The 17,142-nt window shown below is 39.5% G+C and overlaps 1 protein-coding gene across 1 annotated transcript in view; it reads right to left on the reverse strand.

Moving 5' to 3' along the window:
* Positions 1-17,142, reverse strand: part of mcm9 (minichromosome maintenance 9 homologous recombination repair factor) — a 57,123-nt gene that overhangs the window by 5,317 nt on the left and 34,664 nt on the right. Inside the window, exons 8-12 of the mRNA XM_072555900.1 lie at positions 12,125-12,299; positions 7,347-7,549; positions 7,003-7,206; positions 2,264-2,346; positions 1,492-1,637 (exon numbers count right to left, since the gene is read on the reverse strand). Coding sequence (XP_072412001.1) covers positions 1,492-1,637; positions 2,264-2,346; positions 7,003-7,206; positions 7,347-7,549; positions 12,125-12,299 — 811 coding nt within the window. The remainder of the gene's footprint in view (positions 1-1,491; positions 1,638-2,263; positions 2,347-7,002; positions 7,207-7,346; positions 7,550-12,124; positions 12,300-17,142) is intronic.

Raw genomic sequence — 17,142 nt, forward strand, 5'->3', positions numbered from 1 at the left:
CTGAGATATTTTTATCATCGATAGTCACAGGTGAGGTGTCAGAAGACTGGAGGTTGGCTAATGTGGTGCCACTGTCTAAGAAAGGTGGTAAGGACAAGCCAGAGAACTATAGACCAGTGAGCCTGACATCAGTGATAAGCAAGTTGTTGGAAGGAATCCTGAGGGACGGGATGTAGATGTATTTGGAAAGGCAAGGACTGATTAGGGATAGTCAGCATGGCAAATCATGTCTCACAAACTTGATTACGTTTTTTGAAGAAGTAACAAAGAGGATTGATGAGGGCAGAGCAGTGGACGTGATCTATATGGACTTCAGTAAGGCGTTCAACAAGGTTTCCCATGGGAGATTGATTAGCAAGGTTAGATCACATGGAATACAGGGAGAACTAGCTATTTGGATACAGAACTGGCTCAAAGGTAGAAGACAGAGGGTGGTGGTGGAGGGTTGTTTTTCAGACTGGAGGTCTGTGATCCATGAAGTACCAAAAGGATTGGTACAAGGTCCACTACTTTTCGTCATTTATACAAATGATTTGGATGTGAGGTTAAGAGGTATAGTTAGTAAGTTTGGAGATAACACCAAAATTGGGGGTGTAGTGGACAGTGAAGAAGGTTACCTCATATTACAACGGGATCTTGATCAGAATGGGCCAATGGGCCGAGAAGTGGCATTTGGAGTTTATTTTAGATCAATGCGAAGTGCTGCATTTTGGGAAAGGCAAATTTTAGCAGGATTTATACACTTAATGGTGAGGTCTTAGGGAGTGCAGGTTCATAGCTCCTTGAAAGTGGAGTTGCAGGTAGATAGGGTAGTGAAGGCATTATTTGGTATGCTTTCCTTTATTGGTCAGAGTACTGAGTACAGGAGTTGGGAGGTCATGTTGTGGCTGTACAGGACATCGGTTAGACCACTGTTGAAATATTGCGTGTAATTCTGGTCTCCTTCCTATTGTAAGGATATTGTGAAACTTGAAAGGGTTCAGAAAAGATTTACAAGAATGTTGCCAAGGTTGGAGGATTTGAGCTATTGGGAGAGGCTGAACAGGCTGGGGCTGTTTTCCCTGGAACGTCAGAGGCTGAAGGGTGACCTTATAGAGGTTTACAAAATTATGAGGGGCATGGATAGGATAAATAGACAAAGTCTTTTCCCTGGGGTTGGGGTGACGAGAACTAGAGGGCATAGGTTTAGGGTGAGAGGGGAGACCTATGGGGCAACTTTTTCACATAAAGGGTGGTATGGATATGAAATGAGCTGCCAAAGGAAGTGGTAGAGACTAGGACAATTGTAACATTTAAAAGGCATCTGGATGGGTATATGAATAGGAAGGGTTTGGAGGGATATGGGCCGGGTGCTGGCAGGTGGGACCAGATTGGATTGGGATATCTGGTCGGCATGGATGAGTTGGGTCTGTTTCCATGCTGTACATCTCTATGACTCTATAAATCTTAGTCATGTTGCTCAGCCACCCATGGACTAAATGGATTCATTACCTGTCAAGCCTTTGGAGTTCTTGATGGAGAATATCATTTAGGCCCAACCTTTCGAGCAATAGTTCGCATTGCATTTTGTATTGTTCTTTTGGGTTTTCTGGAAAGGAAGTATGCAATGCATTCACACCACCAAGTAGAGCACCTCCCTGGAAATGAAAATCAGCCGAGCCTTTAACAATACGAACATACATCCATTCAACTAGCCACAGTTTTACGGGACCACAGGCATCTCTCCCTCTCCACAAAGACAGTCAATTTGGCCACTCCACTAGCATGGCGTAAAGTGAAGATGCATGCATGGCCACAGCTGGCACAGGGTCTGAAGCCACAATGTTGCAGTCATTCTGTATCACACTCCACCCAACTAACTGAGTTAACCTAGACCTATGAACTTTATGTATGCTATAGGGACCATTAACTCTTTAAATCTGTCCTCTTTCAGTAAGGTATAGTCTACATGCACTATCTAAATCAATCTCCCTGTCTAAGCAGTGTGTGCTTTATCAAAATAATCCATCGGCTCTGAATCCAGTAATCTTATGTAATCCTTACATGTATCTTATTCAATATGAAAATGCCTTTATCAACTATAGATTACAAAAAGTGGATCGAAAAGAAAATAATTTTATTTTACTGAAGTGAACATGGATTTGATGTAATTTATGTGTGGGGTATGCGCTAACCATTCAATTTGGCATCTATTACATGGAATGATTGTTTTCACTTTCAGCTCTACGTAAGCATGTTTTAATTCTTCAGAATAAATGCATACCTGCATGGAAGACTCCATTACAGAGATCACTGTGATGGCATCTTCAACGGTTACTGTATCTCTAAACATCAGCCTTGCATGAGCTGAAAAACATTTTTTTTAAAAAACCATGCAAAAGAAAACAGATCATAATTTCTATACAAACTAATTGAACTTGCATTGCTTAAGTATACCAGCAAACAATTATGATTTGTAAATCTTTCTATTATCCATAATTAAATCAGAATCCAATTTGTAAAGAACATGAAAACACAGAAATCATCCTTTATTAATTGGCAAGTTAACCAATTTTTAAAAAGCCTGCTAGGCTTTCATTGCCTTTTTTGGCAACTTGACAGATTCCCACATGTTTTGCTATATTGGAACATAAATCATGAATCACTTGATCTATCTGAATATATCCTTCTGCAACAATGAGAAGCCATTCAAATTATCCTTATTCTTATCCAGTTTTGAAGATGTCATATTGGACTTGAAGCATTCACTCAGTTTCTCTCACCACAGATGATGCCAGACCTGCTGAGTTTCTCCAGCATTCTCTGCATTTGTTTCAAATTGTACTCACCATTCCTTTGGGAGCAAGTAATGAATACAGTTGAAGGAGAGTTTTCTCAGTTGTAAGCCAATTCAGGTTTGTTTCTTATTTTCCCTTTTATCTATGTTATCTTAGAAACATTATTTTCACAATTAAAGGTTCATACAGATTATTAGTCCCACTTTAGTTCAAGGAAGTAACCTGAAAGTAAAATTATCGCTGCCTATAAACAACAGATAGTGCGATAAAAATATAGGAGCATTGTCTGGAATTCAGTAACATGTGCAGCAGATGGGCGTAATTTAATCTCAGTTCAATGATTTATTTCATCTTACAACAGTGTTACTGTTCTTACAGAGCTACAATCTCTGTGTGGTTCATGTACTATTGGAATGGCAATAAAAATCACAAGCAAAATGAGGGAATGAAGTAGTCAATGATTTAGCAAAAATATTATGTTTGGATGTGTAACTGTTAACTAACATTTGCAGTAGACAAAGACTAGGCAATGGTCAGGTTCAGCAAGAACCGAATTACATTCCTTTGATTTCAATGGCACTTCCATTACCAAAGAACCATCAATTTCCTGGCAGTGCAGATGCTGTCCACTGGCTGCAGCCGCAGCTTGATGAGCCACTTAGATTTCACGTCTAGTACATCATGTCAGAAGCTGGTATTCTGTGGCAAGTGGCTTACCTTCTGACTCCTCAAAGATTCTCCACCAGCGGAAAGACAGATGGCAGAAGTGTGATGGCCTAGTCTCCTGCTTTTATAGGTATAGCGACCATTACACTCAGAGCTACAAACTGTCAAATGCAGAGTAATCCTCTTAAGCAGCATAGAATCCACTCATTAAACACCTATTCTCACTATCACCAGTCTACTATTGGGAGGATGTAATTCAGCCACATGATATGGCTTCTTCAGTCACAGCCCCCAACTCTCAACCTCCATTACCTTGAATGGAAGCACAATCAAACAGGATCCAAATTCCACATTGAGAGAGTATAGGCTTCAGTAGTTTAAGAAGCAGGTTCACCACTACTTTCTCAAGGGCAATTAGGCATTGTTAATACAGTTCGAAACACTTTGTTGCACAAATTTCAATGATACTGCAGAATGTCCACATTAAGAAACAGTTTAAATCTCATTGCTTGAAATGTGAAAGGCGTGATGAGTAATTCTGTTCTTACGCAACAAGAAAACCTCCCACATTTTATAATGTAGCAGGGTTCCCTTTGTTGGCCCTTATTTTTGGTTTTTCTAATTTCCTCAAATGTCATTCCCTTAGACATTCTATTCACGTCATCATGCTGTTCCTTTATGTGGACACACTTGTTATGGACCAAGCCAGACACCCCATAAAACCTAAATGTGAACCCTAACTTTGCTAGTTGTTTTAAGCAGGCGTATAGTGATAATCCAGGAGGGATGCCACTGGTCAAACTTCTCAGTTTTAAACAGAACAGAATTTATTTACAAGATTACCAAATGAAACACAAACAAAAGAGAACAGAATACAGAATAACTTAACCTATCCGAAAACCGAACAGACTTTCCCAACTTAATGATGCTATTCCAAATTCCTGTAACAATCCCCCATAAACACCCTTTAGCACAAAAGGTAAAATCAAATACAGGGTCTTACAGGAGAGAGAGAGAGCTGGCAGAGAGATTCATCATGGAACACCTTCTTCCATGTAGCTGTTTCTTTAACCAGCAATGTCAGGACAACTGACTGCTTCCAGTGAATAGCTAGACTGCTAAAAACCAAACCAAACCAAAACCAGAGACAAGGTGAGCTGGGAGAACTGGCCACTCCCCTTTCATTGTACAATTTGTTTTAAACTTGAAAGCCTCTTTTCTGAGGCAGTATCTGTTAGCTATAAACAAACTGGCCCTAAAACCCGTCCAAAGCAGACATCTCGGCAACACTGCCTCATACAATGCTTTTGAAAACAAAACCAAGGACAACACAATCGTGTTATAGGAGAGCAGCATCACACACTCTAGGAGGCTGTTCCCACAGTGGCAATGTCACTGGGCTAGTAACCCAGAACCTCAAACTAATGTTATTGTGACCGGGGTTTGAATTCCACCTTAGCAGATGGCAAAACCTAAATTCAATAAAAATCTGGAAACGGGGTGGCTATGTAACCACTGTCGATAGTCTTGGAACCCATGTGGTTCTCTAATGCCTTTTAGGGAAGGAAATCTGCCATCATTACCTAGTCCGGTTCATGTGTGACTCAGAACTACAACAAATGTGTTGCCTCTTAACTGCCCCTGTGAGATAGGGCTGGGTAATAAGTGCTGGCCGAGCCAGTAATGCCCATAACCTATGAATACATGAAAAATAAGTTAACATACAAGGCATTTCAAAGGAGCTCTCAAGTGTCAGCCTAAACCATATGTAGTTGGTATTGACCTAGACTCAGAAAGTGCTACCATCGAACCATGCTGACACCATAGTTCACTAGTGAAAGAGCCTAAACGAATGATCACTTTGTCATAACCAAAGCTTTCCCTTTACTAGGAGGCTATACCTGTTAACTCCGTCAACTTTGTGATCCACAGCCACGTGTTACAGGTCAACTGCCTCAGCTTTCCTATGTGCTATCAGGCCACTTAACTTAATGAAATGCTCTGCTTGCAAAATTAGATGTGGTCTGTCTTTGAGCTGCTGATGCAGGCATGGCCAGCATGTGCAAAAGTGTGGTTCCAGTGCTTTGCAGCATTGAATAACATGGGAAGTTTGTGATTTTTATAGTTAATACATTGTGCATGCAATTGTAATCCAAAAGGGATAGCAATATGAGTAACAGTGGTATCACATAGCAGCACCACACAGAACATGACACAAAGAATAGTTGCTAATGAGATTTTGATGGTCCAATATAGAGTTGTGATCTTACCCACTACACTATGGCAAAGCAAAATATTATGAGAAGCAATGTTCAAGGGGCTAAAACCTTTCTTCAATAATTAGATCTTCACTACAAACCTGGTGCACATTTTATCAAACAAATGACCCAAAACAAATAAAAGTAAAATACTGCAAATGCTGGAAATCTGAAATAAACTCACAGAATGCTAGAGAAACTCAGCAGGTCTGGCAGCAGTTGTGGAAAGAGCAACAAAACCTATGTTCTGAGTCTGAAGAATAGTCATATGACAACTCTTGTTCCTCTCTCCACAGATGCTGGCAGACCTGCTGAGTTTGCCCAAAACAAGGTGTATTTTCTAAAATGAAATGACACCTAAATTTAATGCTGGGAGAAAAAAGGCTTCTGCATGAAAAATTGTCATAACTCCAATGTTTTCAAAATAATTTTATATCTGGGATTTGACAGGGAAGCAATCAGCAGGTTTCACAAATACTGTGATGTTAATAATCTTTCCAGCAGTGTGAACAAGTCATTGCCAGATACATGCAGAGGAACAACTGTACCTCACAAGCATTTCAAAAGTACAGCCAATTACTGAAATAAAAACAAAATATTGCAGATGCTGGAAATCTGAAATAGAAAGGATATTATTAAACTGGAAAGAGTGCTGAAAAGATTTACCACGATGCTACCAGGACTGGAAGGTTTGAGTTATAAGGAGAAGTTGGATAGGCTGGGACTTCTTTTCCTGGAGCATGGTAGATTGAGAAGTAACTTATAAAGGTTTATAAAACCATGAGAGGTATAGATAAAGATAGACAGCCAACAGATTTATCCCATCGTAGGGAAATCTAAAACTAGAAGGCATAGGTTTAAGGTGAGAGGGCAGAGATACAATAGGGTCCGGAGGGACAATTTTTTCCACAGAGGATAGTGAGTGCCTGGTACGGATTGCCAGATGTAGTGATGGATGAGAGTACAATTTCGTCATTTAAGTAGTATTTGGACAGGTATCTGGATGGGATAGGTAGAGGGATATGGACCAAACTCAGGCAAATAGGACTAATTTTAATTGTGAAAACTGGTTGGCATGAGCAAGTTGAGCCGAAGGGCATGTTTCCATGCTGTTGACCTCTATGATACTAAACACAGCATGCTGGAGAAATTCAGCCAGTCTGGCAGGAACAGTGGTGAAAGGATCTGTTGGTTATACAGCTGTATTTATATGAATGGGTATGTGAAAAAACTATTCAGAAAAAGCTATCTGCATACCTAATAAACCCAAGATGGTGACGGAAAGTCCAAAAGAATCTTACCTTCAGCTAAACGGACCAAGCTCTCAAGCATGCGTATTGTAGTCCTCGCTGCATTTCTAAACCCACTTTGACGCTGTACTTGGTAATACTTCACAAGGATTTTATTTGCTTCGCCAGAAATCTTAGGTTGTAAAGTTTTGATGAGACAAAAATAAATTTTCATTTTCTCCATACTCCACAATTTCTCAGAGATTGTTGGGGAAGCTAAATAATTTTATAAACATAAGATATATTGCTGTAAGACATAATTCAATCCAAACTTCAAGTGTTTGTTTAAACTATGAAAATGTTACTGCAAGCATATTAAGTAAATTTGAGAAAAGAAGAATAATAGTTTTCCAGACCTTTATTTTCCAGAATGAAAGAAGCTATGACTTTGTCCCATTCTTCATTTTTCGTATCCAGGAGTACCAATACAAGATCAAATCTGCTCAGAAGTGGACTGGCAATTGCTGTATTTACAGTAATGGATTCATCAGGGTCATACTGACCTTTTGGATTTGTAGCTGCAAGTATAGTTGTTCTTGTATTCAACTTGCATACTAGACTAAATGTGGAGAAAGTAAGGTCAGTATCAATCTGCTGTGTTAATTTTACATGTGGACAAAGTTCTGTTCACGCATTTCAATACAGTTCTAGTAGAATTTATATTTATATCCCCAGTTCATTTCTTGGAAGTTAAGAATAGAGCAACAATCCTTTATTTATATAGAGCTTCACATATGGAAGTAATAGACTGGATTCTCCCATTCTGGATATGATTAAACTTGATAGGGTTCAAAAACAGATTTACCAGAATGTTGCTGGAAGGCTTGAGTTACAAAGATAGGCTGGGACTTATTTCACTGGAGTGTAGGAGGTGAGGGGTGATAATAACCTTATAGAGGCTTATAAAATTATGAGGGGCATAGATAAGGTGAATAGCAAAGATCTTTCCCCTAAGGTGGGGGACTTCAAAACTCGGGGGTATATTTTTAAGGTGAGAAGAGAAAAATTTAAAAAGGACATGGGGGCAACTTTTTTAAACACAGTGAGTGGTTAGTGTGCGGAATGAACTCCCAAAGGAAGTAGTAGATGCAGGTACAGTTTCAACATTTAAAAGATATTTGGATAAATTCATGAATAAGAGAGGTTTACATAGATATAGGTCAAATGCAGACAGGTGAGACTAGTTTATTTGGGAACATGGTCAACATGGACTAGTTGGATTGACGGGTCTGTTTTTATACTGTATGATTCTATGACTATGACCCTCTCTTAATACTGTTGGGTTGACTTCACAAATGGTGGTTGGAATTTGAATCAGAGATTTCTGCCCTCATTTCCAGCTCTAAAAATTTTCATTAGTGTGGGACAGCATGCACACTGCTGTACCAACATGGGTCAGCACCATTGTGAAAATATATAATTTTGAACTTCAACCATTTCGAAACATTGCAGACATGAACTACCTGGCTGAATCTCCCAACTCCCTATTCCCCCCTAGAAGGCGACGATCTGGCCCATAATGTCCCATCTGCATTACTGGCCAGCATTGGAAAGAAATAAATTTAACATCCAAGATATATCATATTCTGGTAACAATAGAAATAATATTTAACCAACCTATTCTAAAACATATCTGTTAAAATCACAGCAAGGTGTAGAGACCCTCCTAAAAGGGCCTTCACAATTTAAGGGGCAACGTGCATAGAAGTAGAGAGTTGAATCAGACAGTCCCCTAAGTTAGAATCAAAAAGCTAGGTTCTGAAGAATATTTCTGAATACAAGAAGAAACAAAGTAAGAGTAATGGTTTACATTAGGAAGTCACCTGCAGTGCCAGGATCAAACACACTGCAACTAATAGTGGAGAGGAGGAAGGACAAAGCTATAGTGTCTCAGAATCCAGAAAGTAGAGGATAGAAGCAGGGATCTGGTGCTGGAATAGACTCCAATAGTAGAATGGGAACAAGTTAAGAATTTGCAAATGATGAACTGGAAAGCATCAAGATTTGGGGGAACAGGAGTGAAAGACATGCAAGACTCAACATAGGGTATTGCTGTGAGAATGCTGGATACATTGAAGCTTGGAAAACCAACAAGAACATTTGAAAAGTTTTGCTGGGATGTGGTAAAGGCCGAGAGTTGGGGTGAAGATGAAGTAGGCCAGACACTGAACATGGGCTTGAATATAGCACAAGGTTAACTTGGTGCAGAGGTTGTGCAAATGATATTCAACCAGATAGCATCCAGAAAGGGAGGTGTGACTTGGGAAGGGCTAAGATGCAAAACTTCTGATGGGAGTTTAGCAGATGGGAGAATGGTTTTAGTCTTGCCAATGCTGTACCATACTAGAATAAAAGCAAAATACTGCAGATGCTGGAGATCTGAAACAAATGCAGAGAACGCTGGAGAAATGCAGCACATCTGGCAACATCTGTAAAGAAGGAAACAGTTAATATTTTGATTCTAATCTGACTCTTCTTCAGGACAGATGTTTGTACAAGATGTTGATTCATCAAGCTTCAAAAAGTGGACAAGCAGTTGGACAGAGGAGTTTGTAGCTGAGTTTTACCTCCTGCATACGTAGTAGAGGCTTATCGTAATCAAATTATGGATGGAGTGCTTCCAATATTCCCAGTTTTAAAAGTCATCAATAATGCTACAGGGAAATGCAGCACACTTCAGACAAGCAGAAGGGAAAAGGCTTGATTTAGACTTGTCCTCAAATATCTGCAAGGCTGCATTTATTGTTCATGGCCACTTGCTTTCAGATTTAGTAATACATAATACAATTAGGCAAAGTCAGCAGGGCTTCACGAAGAGGAGGTAACAAGCAGTATAGATAAACAGGAAGCAGTGGATATAATATATTTGGATTTTCAGAACGCTACTTAAGTAATTAAGACTCCCATGGTGATAGAGGTAGTGTATTAGCATAGATAAAGGATTGGCTAACTAGAAGAAGGCAGAGTTGGGATAAGGAAAGCAGTTTCAGGATGCTAATTTGCAATTGGTGGTGAGCTGCAGGGTGGTGAGCTGCAGGGGTCCGCGTTGGGCCCACAAATATTTGTAATGTATATTAATGTCTTGGATGAGGGAAGTGAATGCACTCTATTAAGATTAGATTAGATTAGATTCCCTACAGTGTGGAAACAGACCCCTCGGTACAACAAGTCCACATGGACCCTCCAAAGAGTAACCCACCCAAGCCCATTTCCCTCTGACTAATACACCTAACACGATAGGCAATATAGCACAGCTAATCCACCTGACCTGCACATCTTTGGACTCTGGGAGGAAACCGGAGCACCCAGAGGAAACCCACACAGACACAGGGAGAACGTACAAACTCCACACAGACAGTCACTCGAGGCAGGAATCGAACCTGGGACCCTGGTGCTGTGAGGCAGCAGCTCTAACCACTGAGCCACCCTGTTTGCTGATCACACAAAAATGGATGGGAAGGCATGTAGTGAAGATGACACAGAATCTGTGGAGGCTTACAGCCAAATTAAGCGAGTTGGCAAAGACCTAGCAGATGGAGTATGCTGTGGGAAAATGTGAAATTACACACTACAGAATAGAGGTGTTGAATATTGTTTAAATTAAGAAAGATCTCAGAGAGCCACAGAATAGAGGTATTTGAGAGGTCTCATTCATACAGTCAGAGTCATACAGTATAGAAACAGACCCTTTGGTCCAACTCATTCATGCCGACCAGGTTTCTCAAGTAAATTAGTTGCCATTTCTCTGCATTTGGCCTATATGCCTCGATGAATCAGAAAAAGGTAGCATTCAAGCTCAGTGGATAATAGGGAAGATAAAATGATTGCTAGTCTTTCTTTCGAAAGGAATGGAGTATAGAAATAGGGACTTTTTGTTAAAACTACACAAGGCACTATCAGACAACATCTGGAATTCTGCAAACAGTTTTGTGTGCCTTATCTAAGGACAGATAAACTGGCATTGGAGACAGTCCAGGGAAGATTCACTAGGCTGATACAGGTATGAAGGAACTGTGTTATAAGGAGAAACTGAGCAAATTGGGCCTGTACTTATTGGAATTTAGAAAAATGAGAGGTGACCATATCGAAATATACAAAGTTCCTTGGGAGGACTTGACAGAGCTGATAGGGAAAGTTTGTTTCCCTTGTAATAGAGTGTAGGATAAAAGGGCAAAATCTCAGAGTAAGGGGTTGCTTAGTTGCGACAGAGATGAGGAGGAATATCTTCTATCAACATGCAGTAAGTCTGTGGAATTCTTTACCACAGAGAGCTGTTGAGGCTAAGTCATTAAGTATATTAAAGGCTGAGATATTCAGATTTTTAATCAAGAGTTATGGAGAAAAGGCAGGAAAGTGGAGTTGAGGATTATCAGATCAGTCATGATCTCATTGTATAGTGGAAAAAAAAATTGATGGGTTGAATGGCCAACATCTTGTGTAGTACTTGAGAGTCAACTACATCATTATGGAATTGGAGTCACATGTCAGTTCCCTGAAAGACATTAGCAAATTGGTTAGATTTTTGCAACAATTTGGCAGATCACTCTCATTGAAATTTGATTAAATTAATCTCGTACAAAGTTTGACATTGCAGGATTTATATCCTCAATCTCTGATGGTTCACTGTACATGAGTATCTCTTCCAGATGCACAATAACTGTAGTTCAGAAGTGCACTCTTTCAGCCTTGCACATAAAATGTACTGAGTGGTCACCAGGCCAGTGGAAGAATGGTAGTAATATTAAAACAACTCATGCAGTAAATTGACCGCATGGAAACAAATGCTAATACACAGTTTGGGCAAAATTATTTTAATAGCACTTCACTCTAAATTAATTAAATATTCAATAATGTTGCATACAATTAAGACAACCTTCCAACAATTCTGTATAACATTTCATCTTTTAATCCACGAATACAGAGAATATTTGATCAAACATTGATCAGTTGCCTTTGGAATAAATCTTCTATTTGTATTACTGATATTTAATTTTTTGTCCAAATGAGTGTACAAATTGTTTGTACTTAAATTCATTGATCATTTTTGTGTTGCCAGACAGACATTGGGATCTAGATTCTTAAAATGTCTTTGAGCACAGTTTACAAATTTGAAAGATGAACATGAGCAGCTTACCCTGCCTTTGCCACGCTTATAGTTTGCTGCTCCATTGCCTCATGAATGCTGCTTTTATCATGTTCTTTAATACTGTTAAATTCATCAATGCAGCACAGACCTCCATCTGCTAGTACCAGTGCTCCTGCTTCCAGGTTCCACTCTCCAGAGTCCTTCACTGCTGTCACAGTCAAACCTGCAGGAAACATTGGGTGCAAAAAAACCCCACATATTAATCTCATAACTTGTGAAAACTAACTGTAGTAATTTCCAATCACTGTTCTAAAAATTTATTAATTTTCTGGGTATGGATAGTACTACTAAGGCTAGTTCTTTTGCTCAGGCCTGTCACTCCTTAGAAGATAGGACAAACTTTCTTGTTAAGTGATTGCAGTCCATGTGATACTCCATAGTATGAAATGGAATTTTTGATCCAGTAACACGAATTTATAACTGGAAATATTCCCAGGATGGAGAGGCTATAGATTTTTAACGTACAGATAGGAGTGATTTTCCTTGGTGAATTTACTTCTAATTATAGTAACACTGGGACATCAAGGTTTCACAGCTAATTAAAAGCTAACAAACTCTGCAACCAACTATTTCGCTGAATTATATGGAATACACCTCCATATTTTATTTTCTGGCATAGTCTAATGTAATATTCTAGGGTATAATGCTAACATCAGTCAGTGATAGAATCTTTTAAAATAAACCAAAGGAAAGGTAAATGCTCATAATAGAAACATCCCAGTGAACAAATGTGCTATGCAGATAAATAAAAGTAACTGAACAAAGAGGAATTTACGTTATTAGTTTTCACCCTGGAATAGCAACAGGTTTCCAAATGCTGGAAATCGTACAAGATCGGCAAATAGACTTCTCCTGGCTTTTCCACAGTACTGAAACAATTAGAATGAAACGACTCACAATACGTTGTTATCTACAAACACGCACGATCATTTCTGCAATCATAACACCAACTTACGTGTCTCTGAAGTTCTGATCATAACAAATGAAAAATACAGTGATGAGTTAAAATAGCTGGAAATTAAAAGAAGCACCCAGGCCATGTAATTCACTGGAACACAAAATTGGATACAGATGGGCCATAAAAAGGTTGCTCTGCAAGTCATTTCTTCAAACCAAATGTTATATAACCAAAACTGTAAGATGAAAGAAATCAACTCTGCAGAATCTATGATTTAGTTGAGTAATTTTTTCCATGCATTACTTAGGTATTTCACGTTAATACTGGATGGTCTCATGTCCTATGCATCTTTCCTTGTTGATAATTCAGCGGGACTCTTGTCCCTAAAAAATGTCACAAATGATCAGCGTTTGAGAGCAATGAATTCACCATGCAGGTCAGGCTAAGTAATGCAGATTAAAAGAAAATCTCATGACATAATAGTATGTGTAGGTTATTTAAGGAACTTCAGAAAATCAAACTGGGTTTATGCCTTCCAACAAGCTGCACAATCTTCGATTGGGTTGAAAGCTGATGGGTTGAAAGATAGTGTGAAGCTAATGTGCATAATTAGTTAGTCATTAATCAAAGAAAAACAGTCATGATGTTTTTTGTTAAAATAGGAATTTGAGATACCTTACTGTGAATATCATACAAATCTATAAAAGATATCAATCATGCTCTGGGACAGATTCTTTCCTCTAAAAAGAGAACAATTTACTTCTATCAGTTTAGTAACTGAACTTGCCATTTCATAACTGGAATTATCTTTGTTTTCTACACTGTGTTAATTGCATCATATTCCTTTACATTTTTGACAACGAATCAATATGCTTTTAGAGGTACTATTGCAACATTTTCATGCTTCCTTTATTAATAAATTGATAAAGGACAGCATGAATTTACTTTGACAATCAATAACGTACTCTCTTGTCATAATATGGATTAAAATGTGCATTGGGAGAGGCAGCCAGACGTATTCCGGTAGCTAAGCTATCTGTCTGCGTTTTCTCTCTTCACTGCTGTAATCCATGTACTAGATTCAGGCACTTCCCCAAATTTGATCTTTTGGAGGTTATTTTAGCTTAGCTAATCTGATGTTTGCCCCCTTGGCTTTCTGGACTGCACCTTACTGTCATTAAACATTACATCAACTCAATTCGATTGGTTGAGGTTTGAAACATGGTCCTGTTCCTTTGACCTCGCAGTGAGTAATTCTGTTTTCCCTGTACCCCTCCTGGCCTGCACCAGTGATATCTGCTATCGGGTTTTTTTTTGGTTTTGGAAATTGTTTTTCAGGAAACCTGTTCCATGTTCTATGGAGCGCTACTGCCCTCAGATGGCTGTTCAGCTTCTGCTATTCTCCACTGTACCTCTCACCTTCACTTTCTCCTGCCCAGTCTGAGAACTCTTTGTTGCTCTTTAAAATTACCATGAAGGCATCTGCTTACCAGATTTCTAGCTTTATCCTGCTGTCTTTTATCACCTCCAATCTTTTTAATTCCTTCAGGCTCTTTCCTGACCCTTTCTGAGACTGCTAGCTGGACTTCAGCACTGTTCAGTTCAAATGACCTTTCTTAACTAGACAACCTTTCAGGTTTTCATGCCCCTGTTGCAGTTGTGATCCTCTCCTCCACTTCCTAGTGGCTTTTTCTGGCCTTTGCAGTCTCTCTGGACTGACCTTGTCTTTTTAAGGGATATGTTTTGCTACTAACCAATAAAAGACAATGCCCCAATTAAAAAAAATTATGGATTATGTATGCTTTATTAACTAGTCTTTCAACATATCCTGCTACCTTTAATGACTTATGCACGTCTGCACGTGCATCTACCTCTGCCACCTAGCTGCCCAGTCCTTCAACTTGTCTATGTTTTTCCTAGGTTCTACATCTCACATGCTTCCAAGATTTGAATTATCTACTAATTGTGCCCACACTGAGACCTAGTTAATTAGTATAAATCTGGAAAAAAATAAGTGTCCCAACACTGACCCTGGGGGACTCCATTATACATCTTCCCCAACCAGAGAAACATCCATTTTCCATTTCTCTACTTACTGTCACTCACAATTTTGTATCCATATTGCCAACTGTCCCTTTTATTCCATGAGCTTTAATTTTGCACACAAGAGTGCTATGCATCACGGTTTCAAATACTTTCTCAAGATTCATTGATAAACATCAACCTCATCAAAAAACGGTCAGTCAGTTGGGCGACAGTGTGAGGTTTGTATGTTTTCCCTGTATCTGCATTGGTTTCTGCTGGGCGTTCTGGTTTCCTCCCAATGATACACAGGTTAGGTGGAGTAGCCATGCTATATTTCCCTGTAGTGTATATGGATGTGCATGCTAGGTGGATGAGCCGTCATAAATGTGGGGTTATAAGGATAGGATGGATTTGGATAGAATGCTATTTGGAGGGTTGGTGCAATCTTGATGGGCTGAATGCCCTCTTTTGGCACTGTAAGGATTCTATGATAATTCTATGATAGTTAAACATCTTTTTGTCCTGATGAAATCCATGTTGGCTCACTTCAATTAATTGCATTTGTCCATGTGATGATTTATCTTGTCCTGAGTCACTGAGGTTTGAGAAACTGCTAAAAAACAAAGTTAAACTGACTGGCCTCTCATTGATTGTAGGACATAAGCCAAGCATTCTTGAACAAGGTCTTAACTTTGGCAATTTTCAAATACTCTGGCACCAGCCATGTCAAAGGAAATCTGAAAGGTAATTATCAGTGCCTCTAATTTCCGTTCTCAATTTTTTTTCACCATCCTTGGAAGCATTTAATTATCTCTCAATTCCCTGTCAACTTTAAGTACAGGCAGTTTATCTGATACCTCCTCTTTATCTATTACAAGGGGGCATAGCTTTAAATTAAGGGGGGGTAGATATAGGACTGATGTTAGGGATAGGTTCTTCACTCAGCGAGTCGTAAGTTCATGGAATGCCCTGCCAGTAGCAGTGGTGGACTCTCCCTCTTTATGGGTATTTAAGCGGGCATTGGATAGGTATATGGAGGATAGTGGGTTAGTGTAGGTTAGGTGGGCTTTGATCGGCGCAACATCGAGGGCCGAAGGGCCTGTACTGCGCTGTATTCTTCTATGTTCTATGTTTATCATTTATAACCCTTTTAAACAACTCTTCGTTCACCATGGCCTGAAGACGACCTTCTTCCTTTGCTAAGATCGAACCAAAAATATATTTTATGTTTTTTTTAAATAGTTCTGCATTGCCGTCAGCGTCTATGTGAACATCCCCTCTATACTCCCTAATTGGTTCTACTCCTCCTTCTGTTAAATGTTAACTATTTATATGCATAAACACTGCTTTGGAATCCTCTTTTGTTAGCTTGTCATCTCTTTTCATAACCACTTTTTTCTTAGGAGGTGATACGGTGTCTCAGTGGTTAGCTCTGTTACCTCATGGCATCAGGGACCCAGGTTCGATTCCACTGTTGGGTGAAAGTCTATGTAAGAGTTTGCACATTCTACCCTTGTCTCTGTGAGTTTCCTCTGGGTGCTCTAGTGTCCTCCCACAGTCCAAAGGTATGCAGGTTAGGTGGATTGACCATGGTAAATTGCTCATAGTGTCCCGGGATGTGCAGGCTCGGTGGAGTAGCCGTGGGAAATGCAGGTTATAGGGATAGGATTGAGGGAGGGTCTGGGTGGGATGTTCTTCAGAGGGTCGGTGTGGACTCAATCGGCTGAATGGCCTGCTTCCATACTGTAATAATTCTGTGATGCTTTTACTCCAAATTCCTGCCTTTTCCGCATTACCCTTGATTCCCTTAGTATTTAAAAATCTGTCTTTCTCTCCCAGCCTTCAATTTACTTAATCACCAAATGTCAACTACAGCCCTCTGTAGTAAAGAATTCCATAGAGTCATGACACTCAGAAGAAACTCCTCCTCATTTCTGTCTTAAATATGCAACCCCTTATTCTGAGATTATGCCCTTTGGTCACAGACATTCCCACAAGGGACAATGACCTCTCCACATCTCTGTCAAGTTAGACAATAGACAATAGATGCAGGAGTAGGCCATTCTGCCCTTCGAGCCTGCAC

This window comes from Chiloscyllium punctatum, chromosome 3 (assembly GCF_047496795.1).
Source record: "Chiloscyllium punctatum isolate Juve2018m chromosome 3, sChiPun1.3, whole genome shotgun sequence".
In the NCBI taxonomy this organism is placed as follows: Eukaryota; Metazoa; Chordata; class Chondrichthyes; order Orectolobiformes; family Hemiscylliidae; genus Chiloscyllium; species Chiloscyllium punctatum.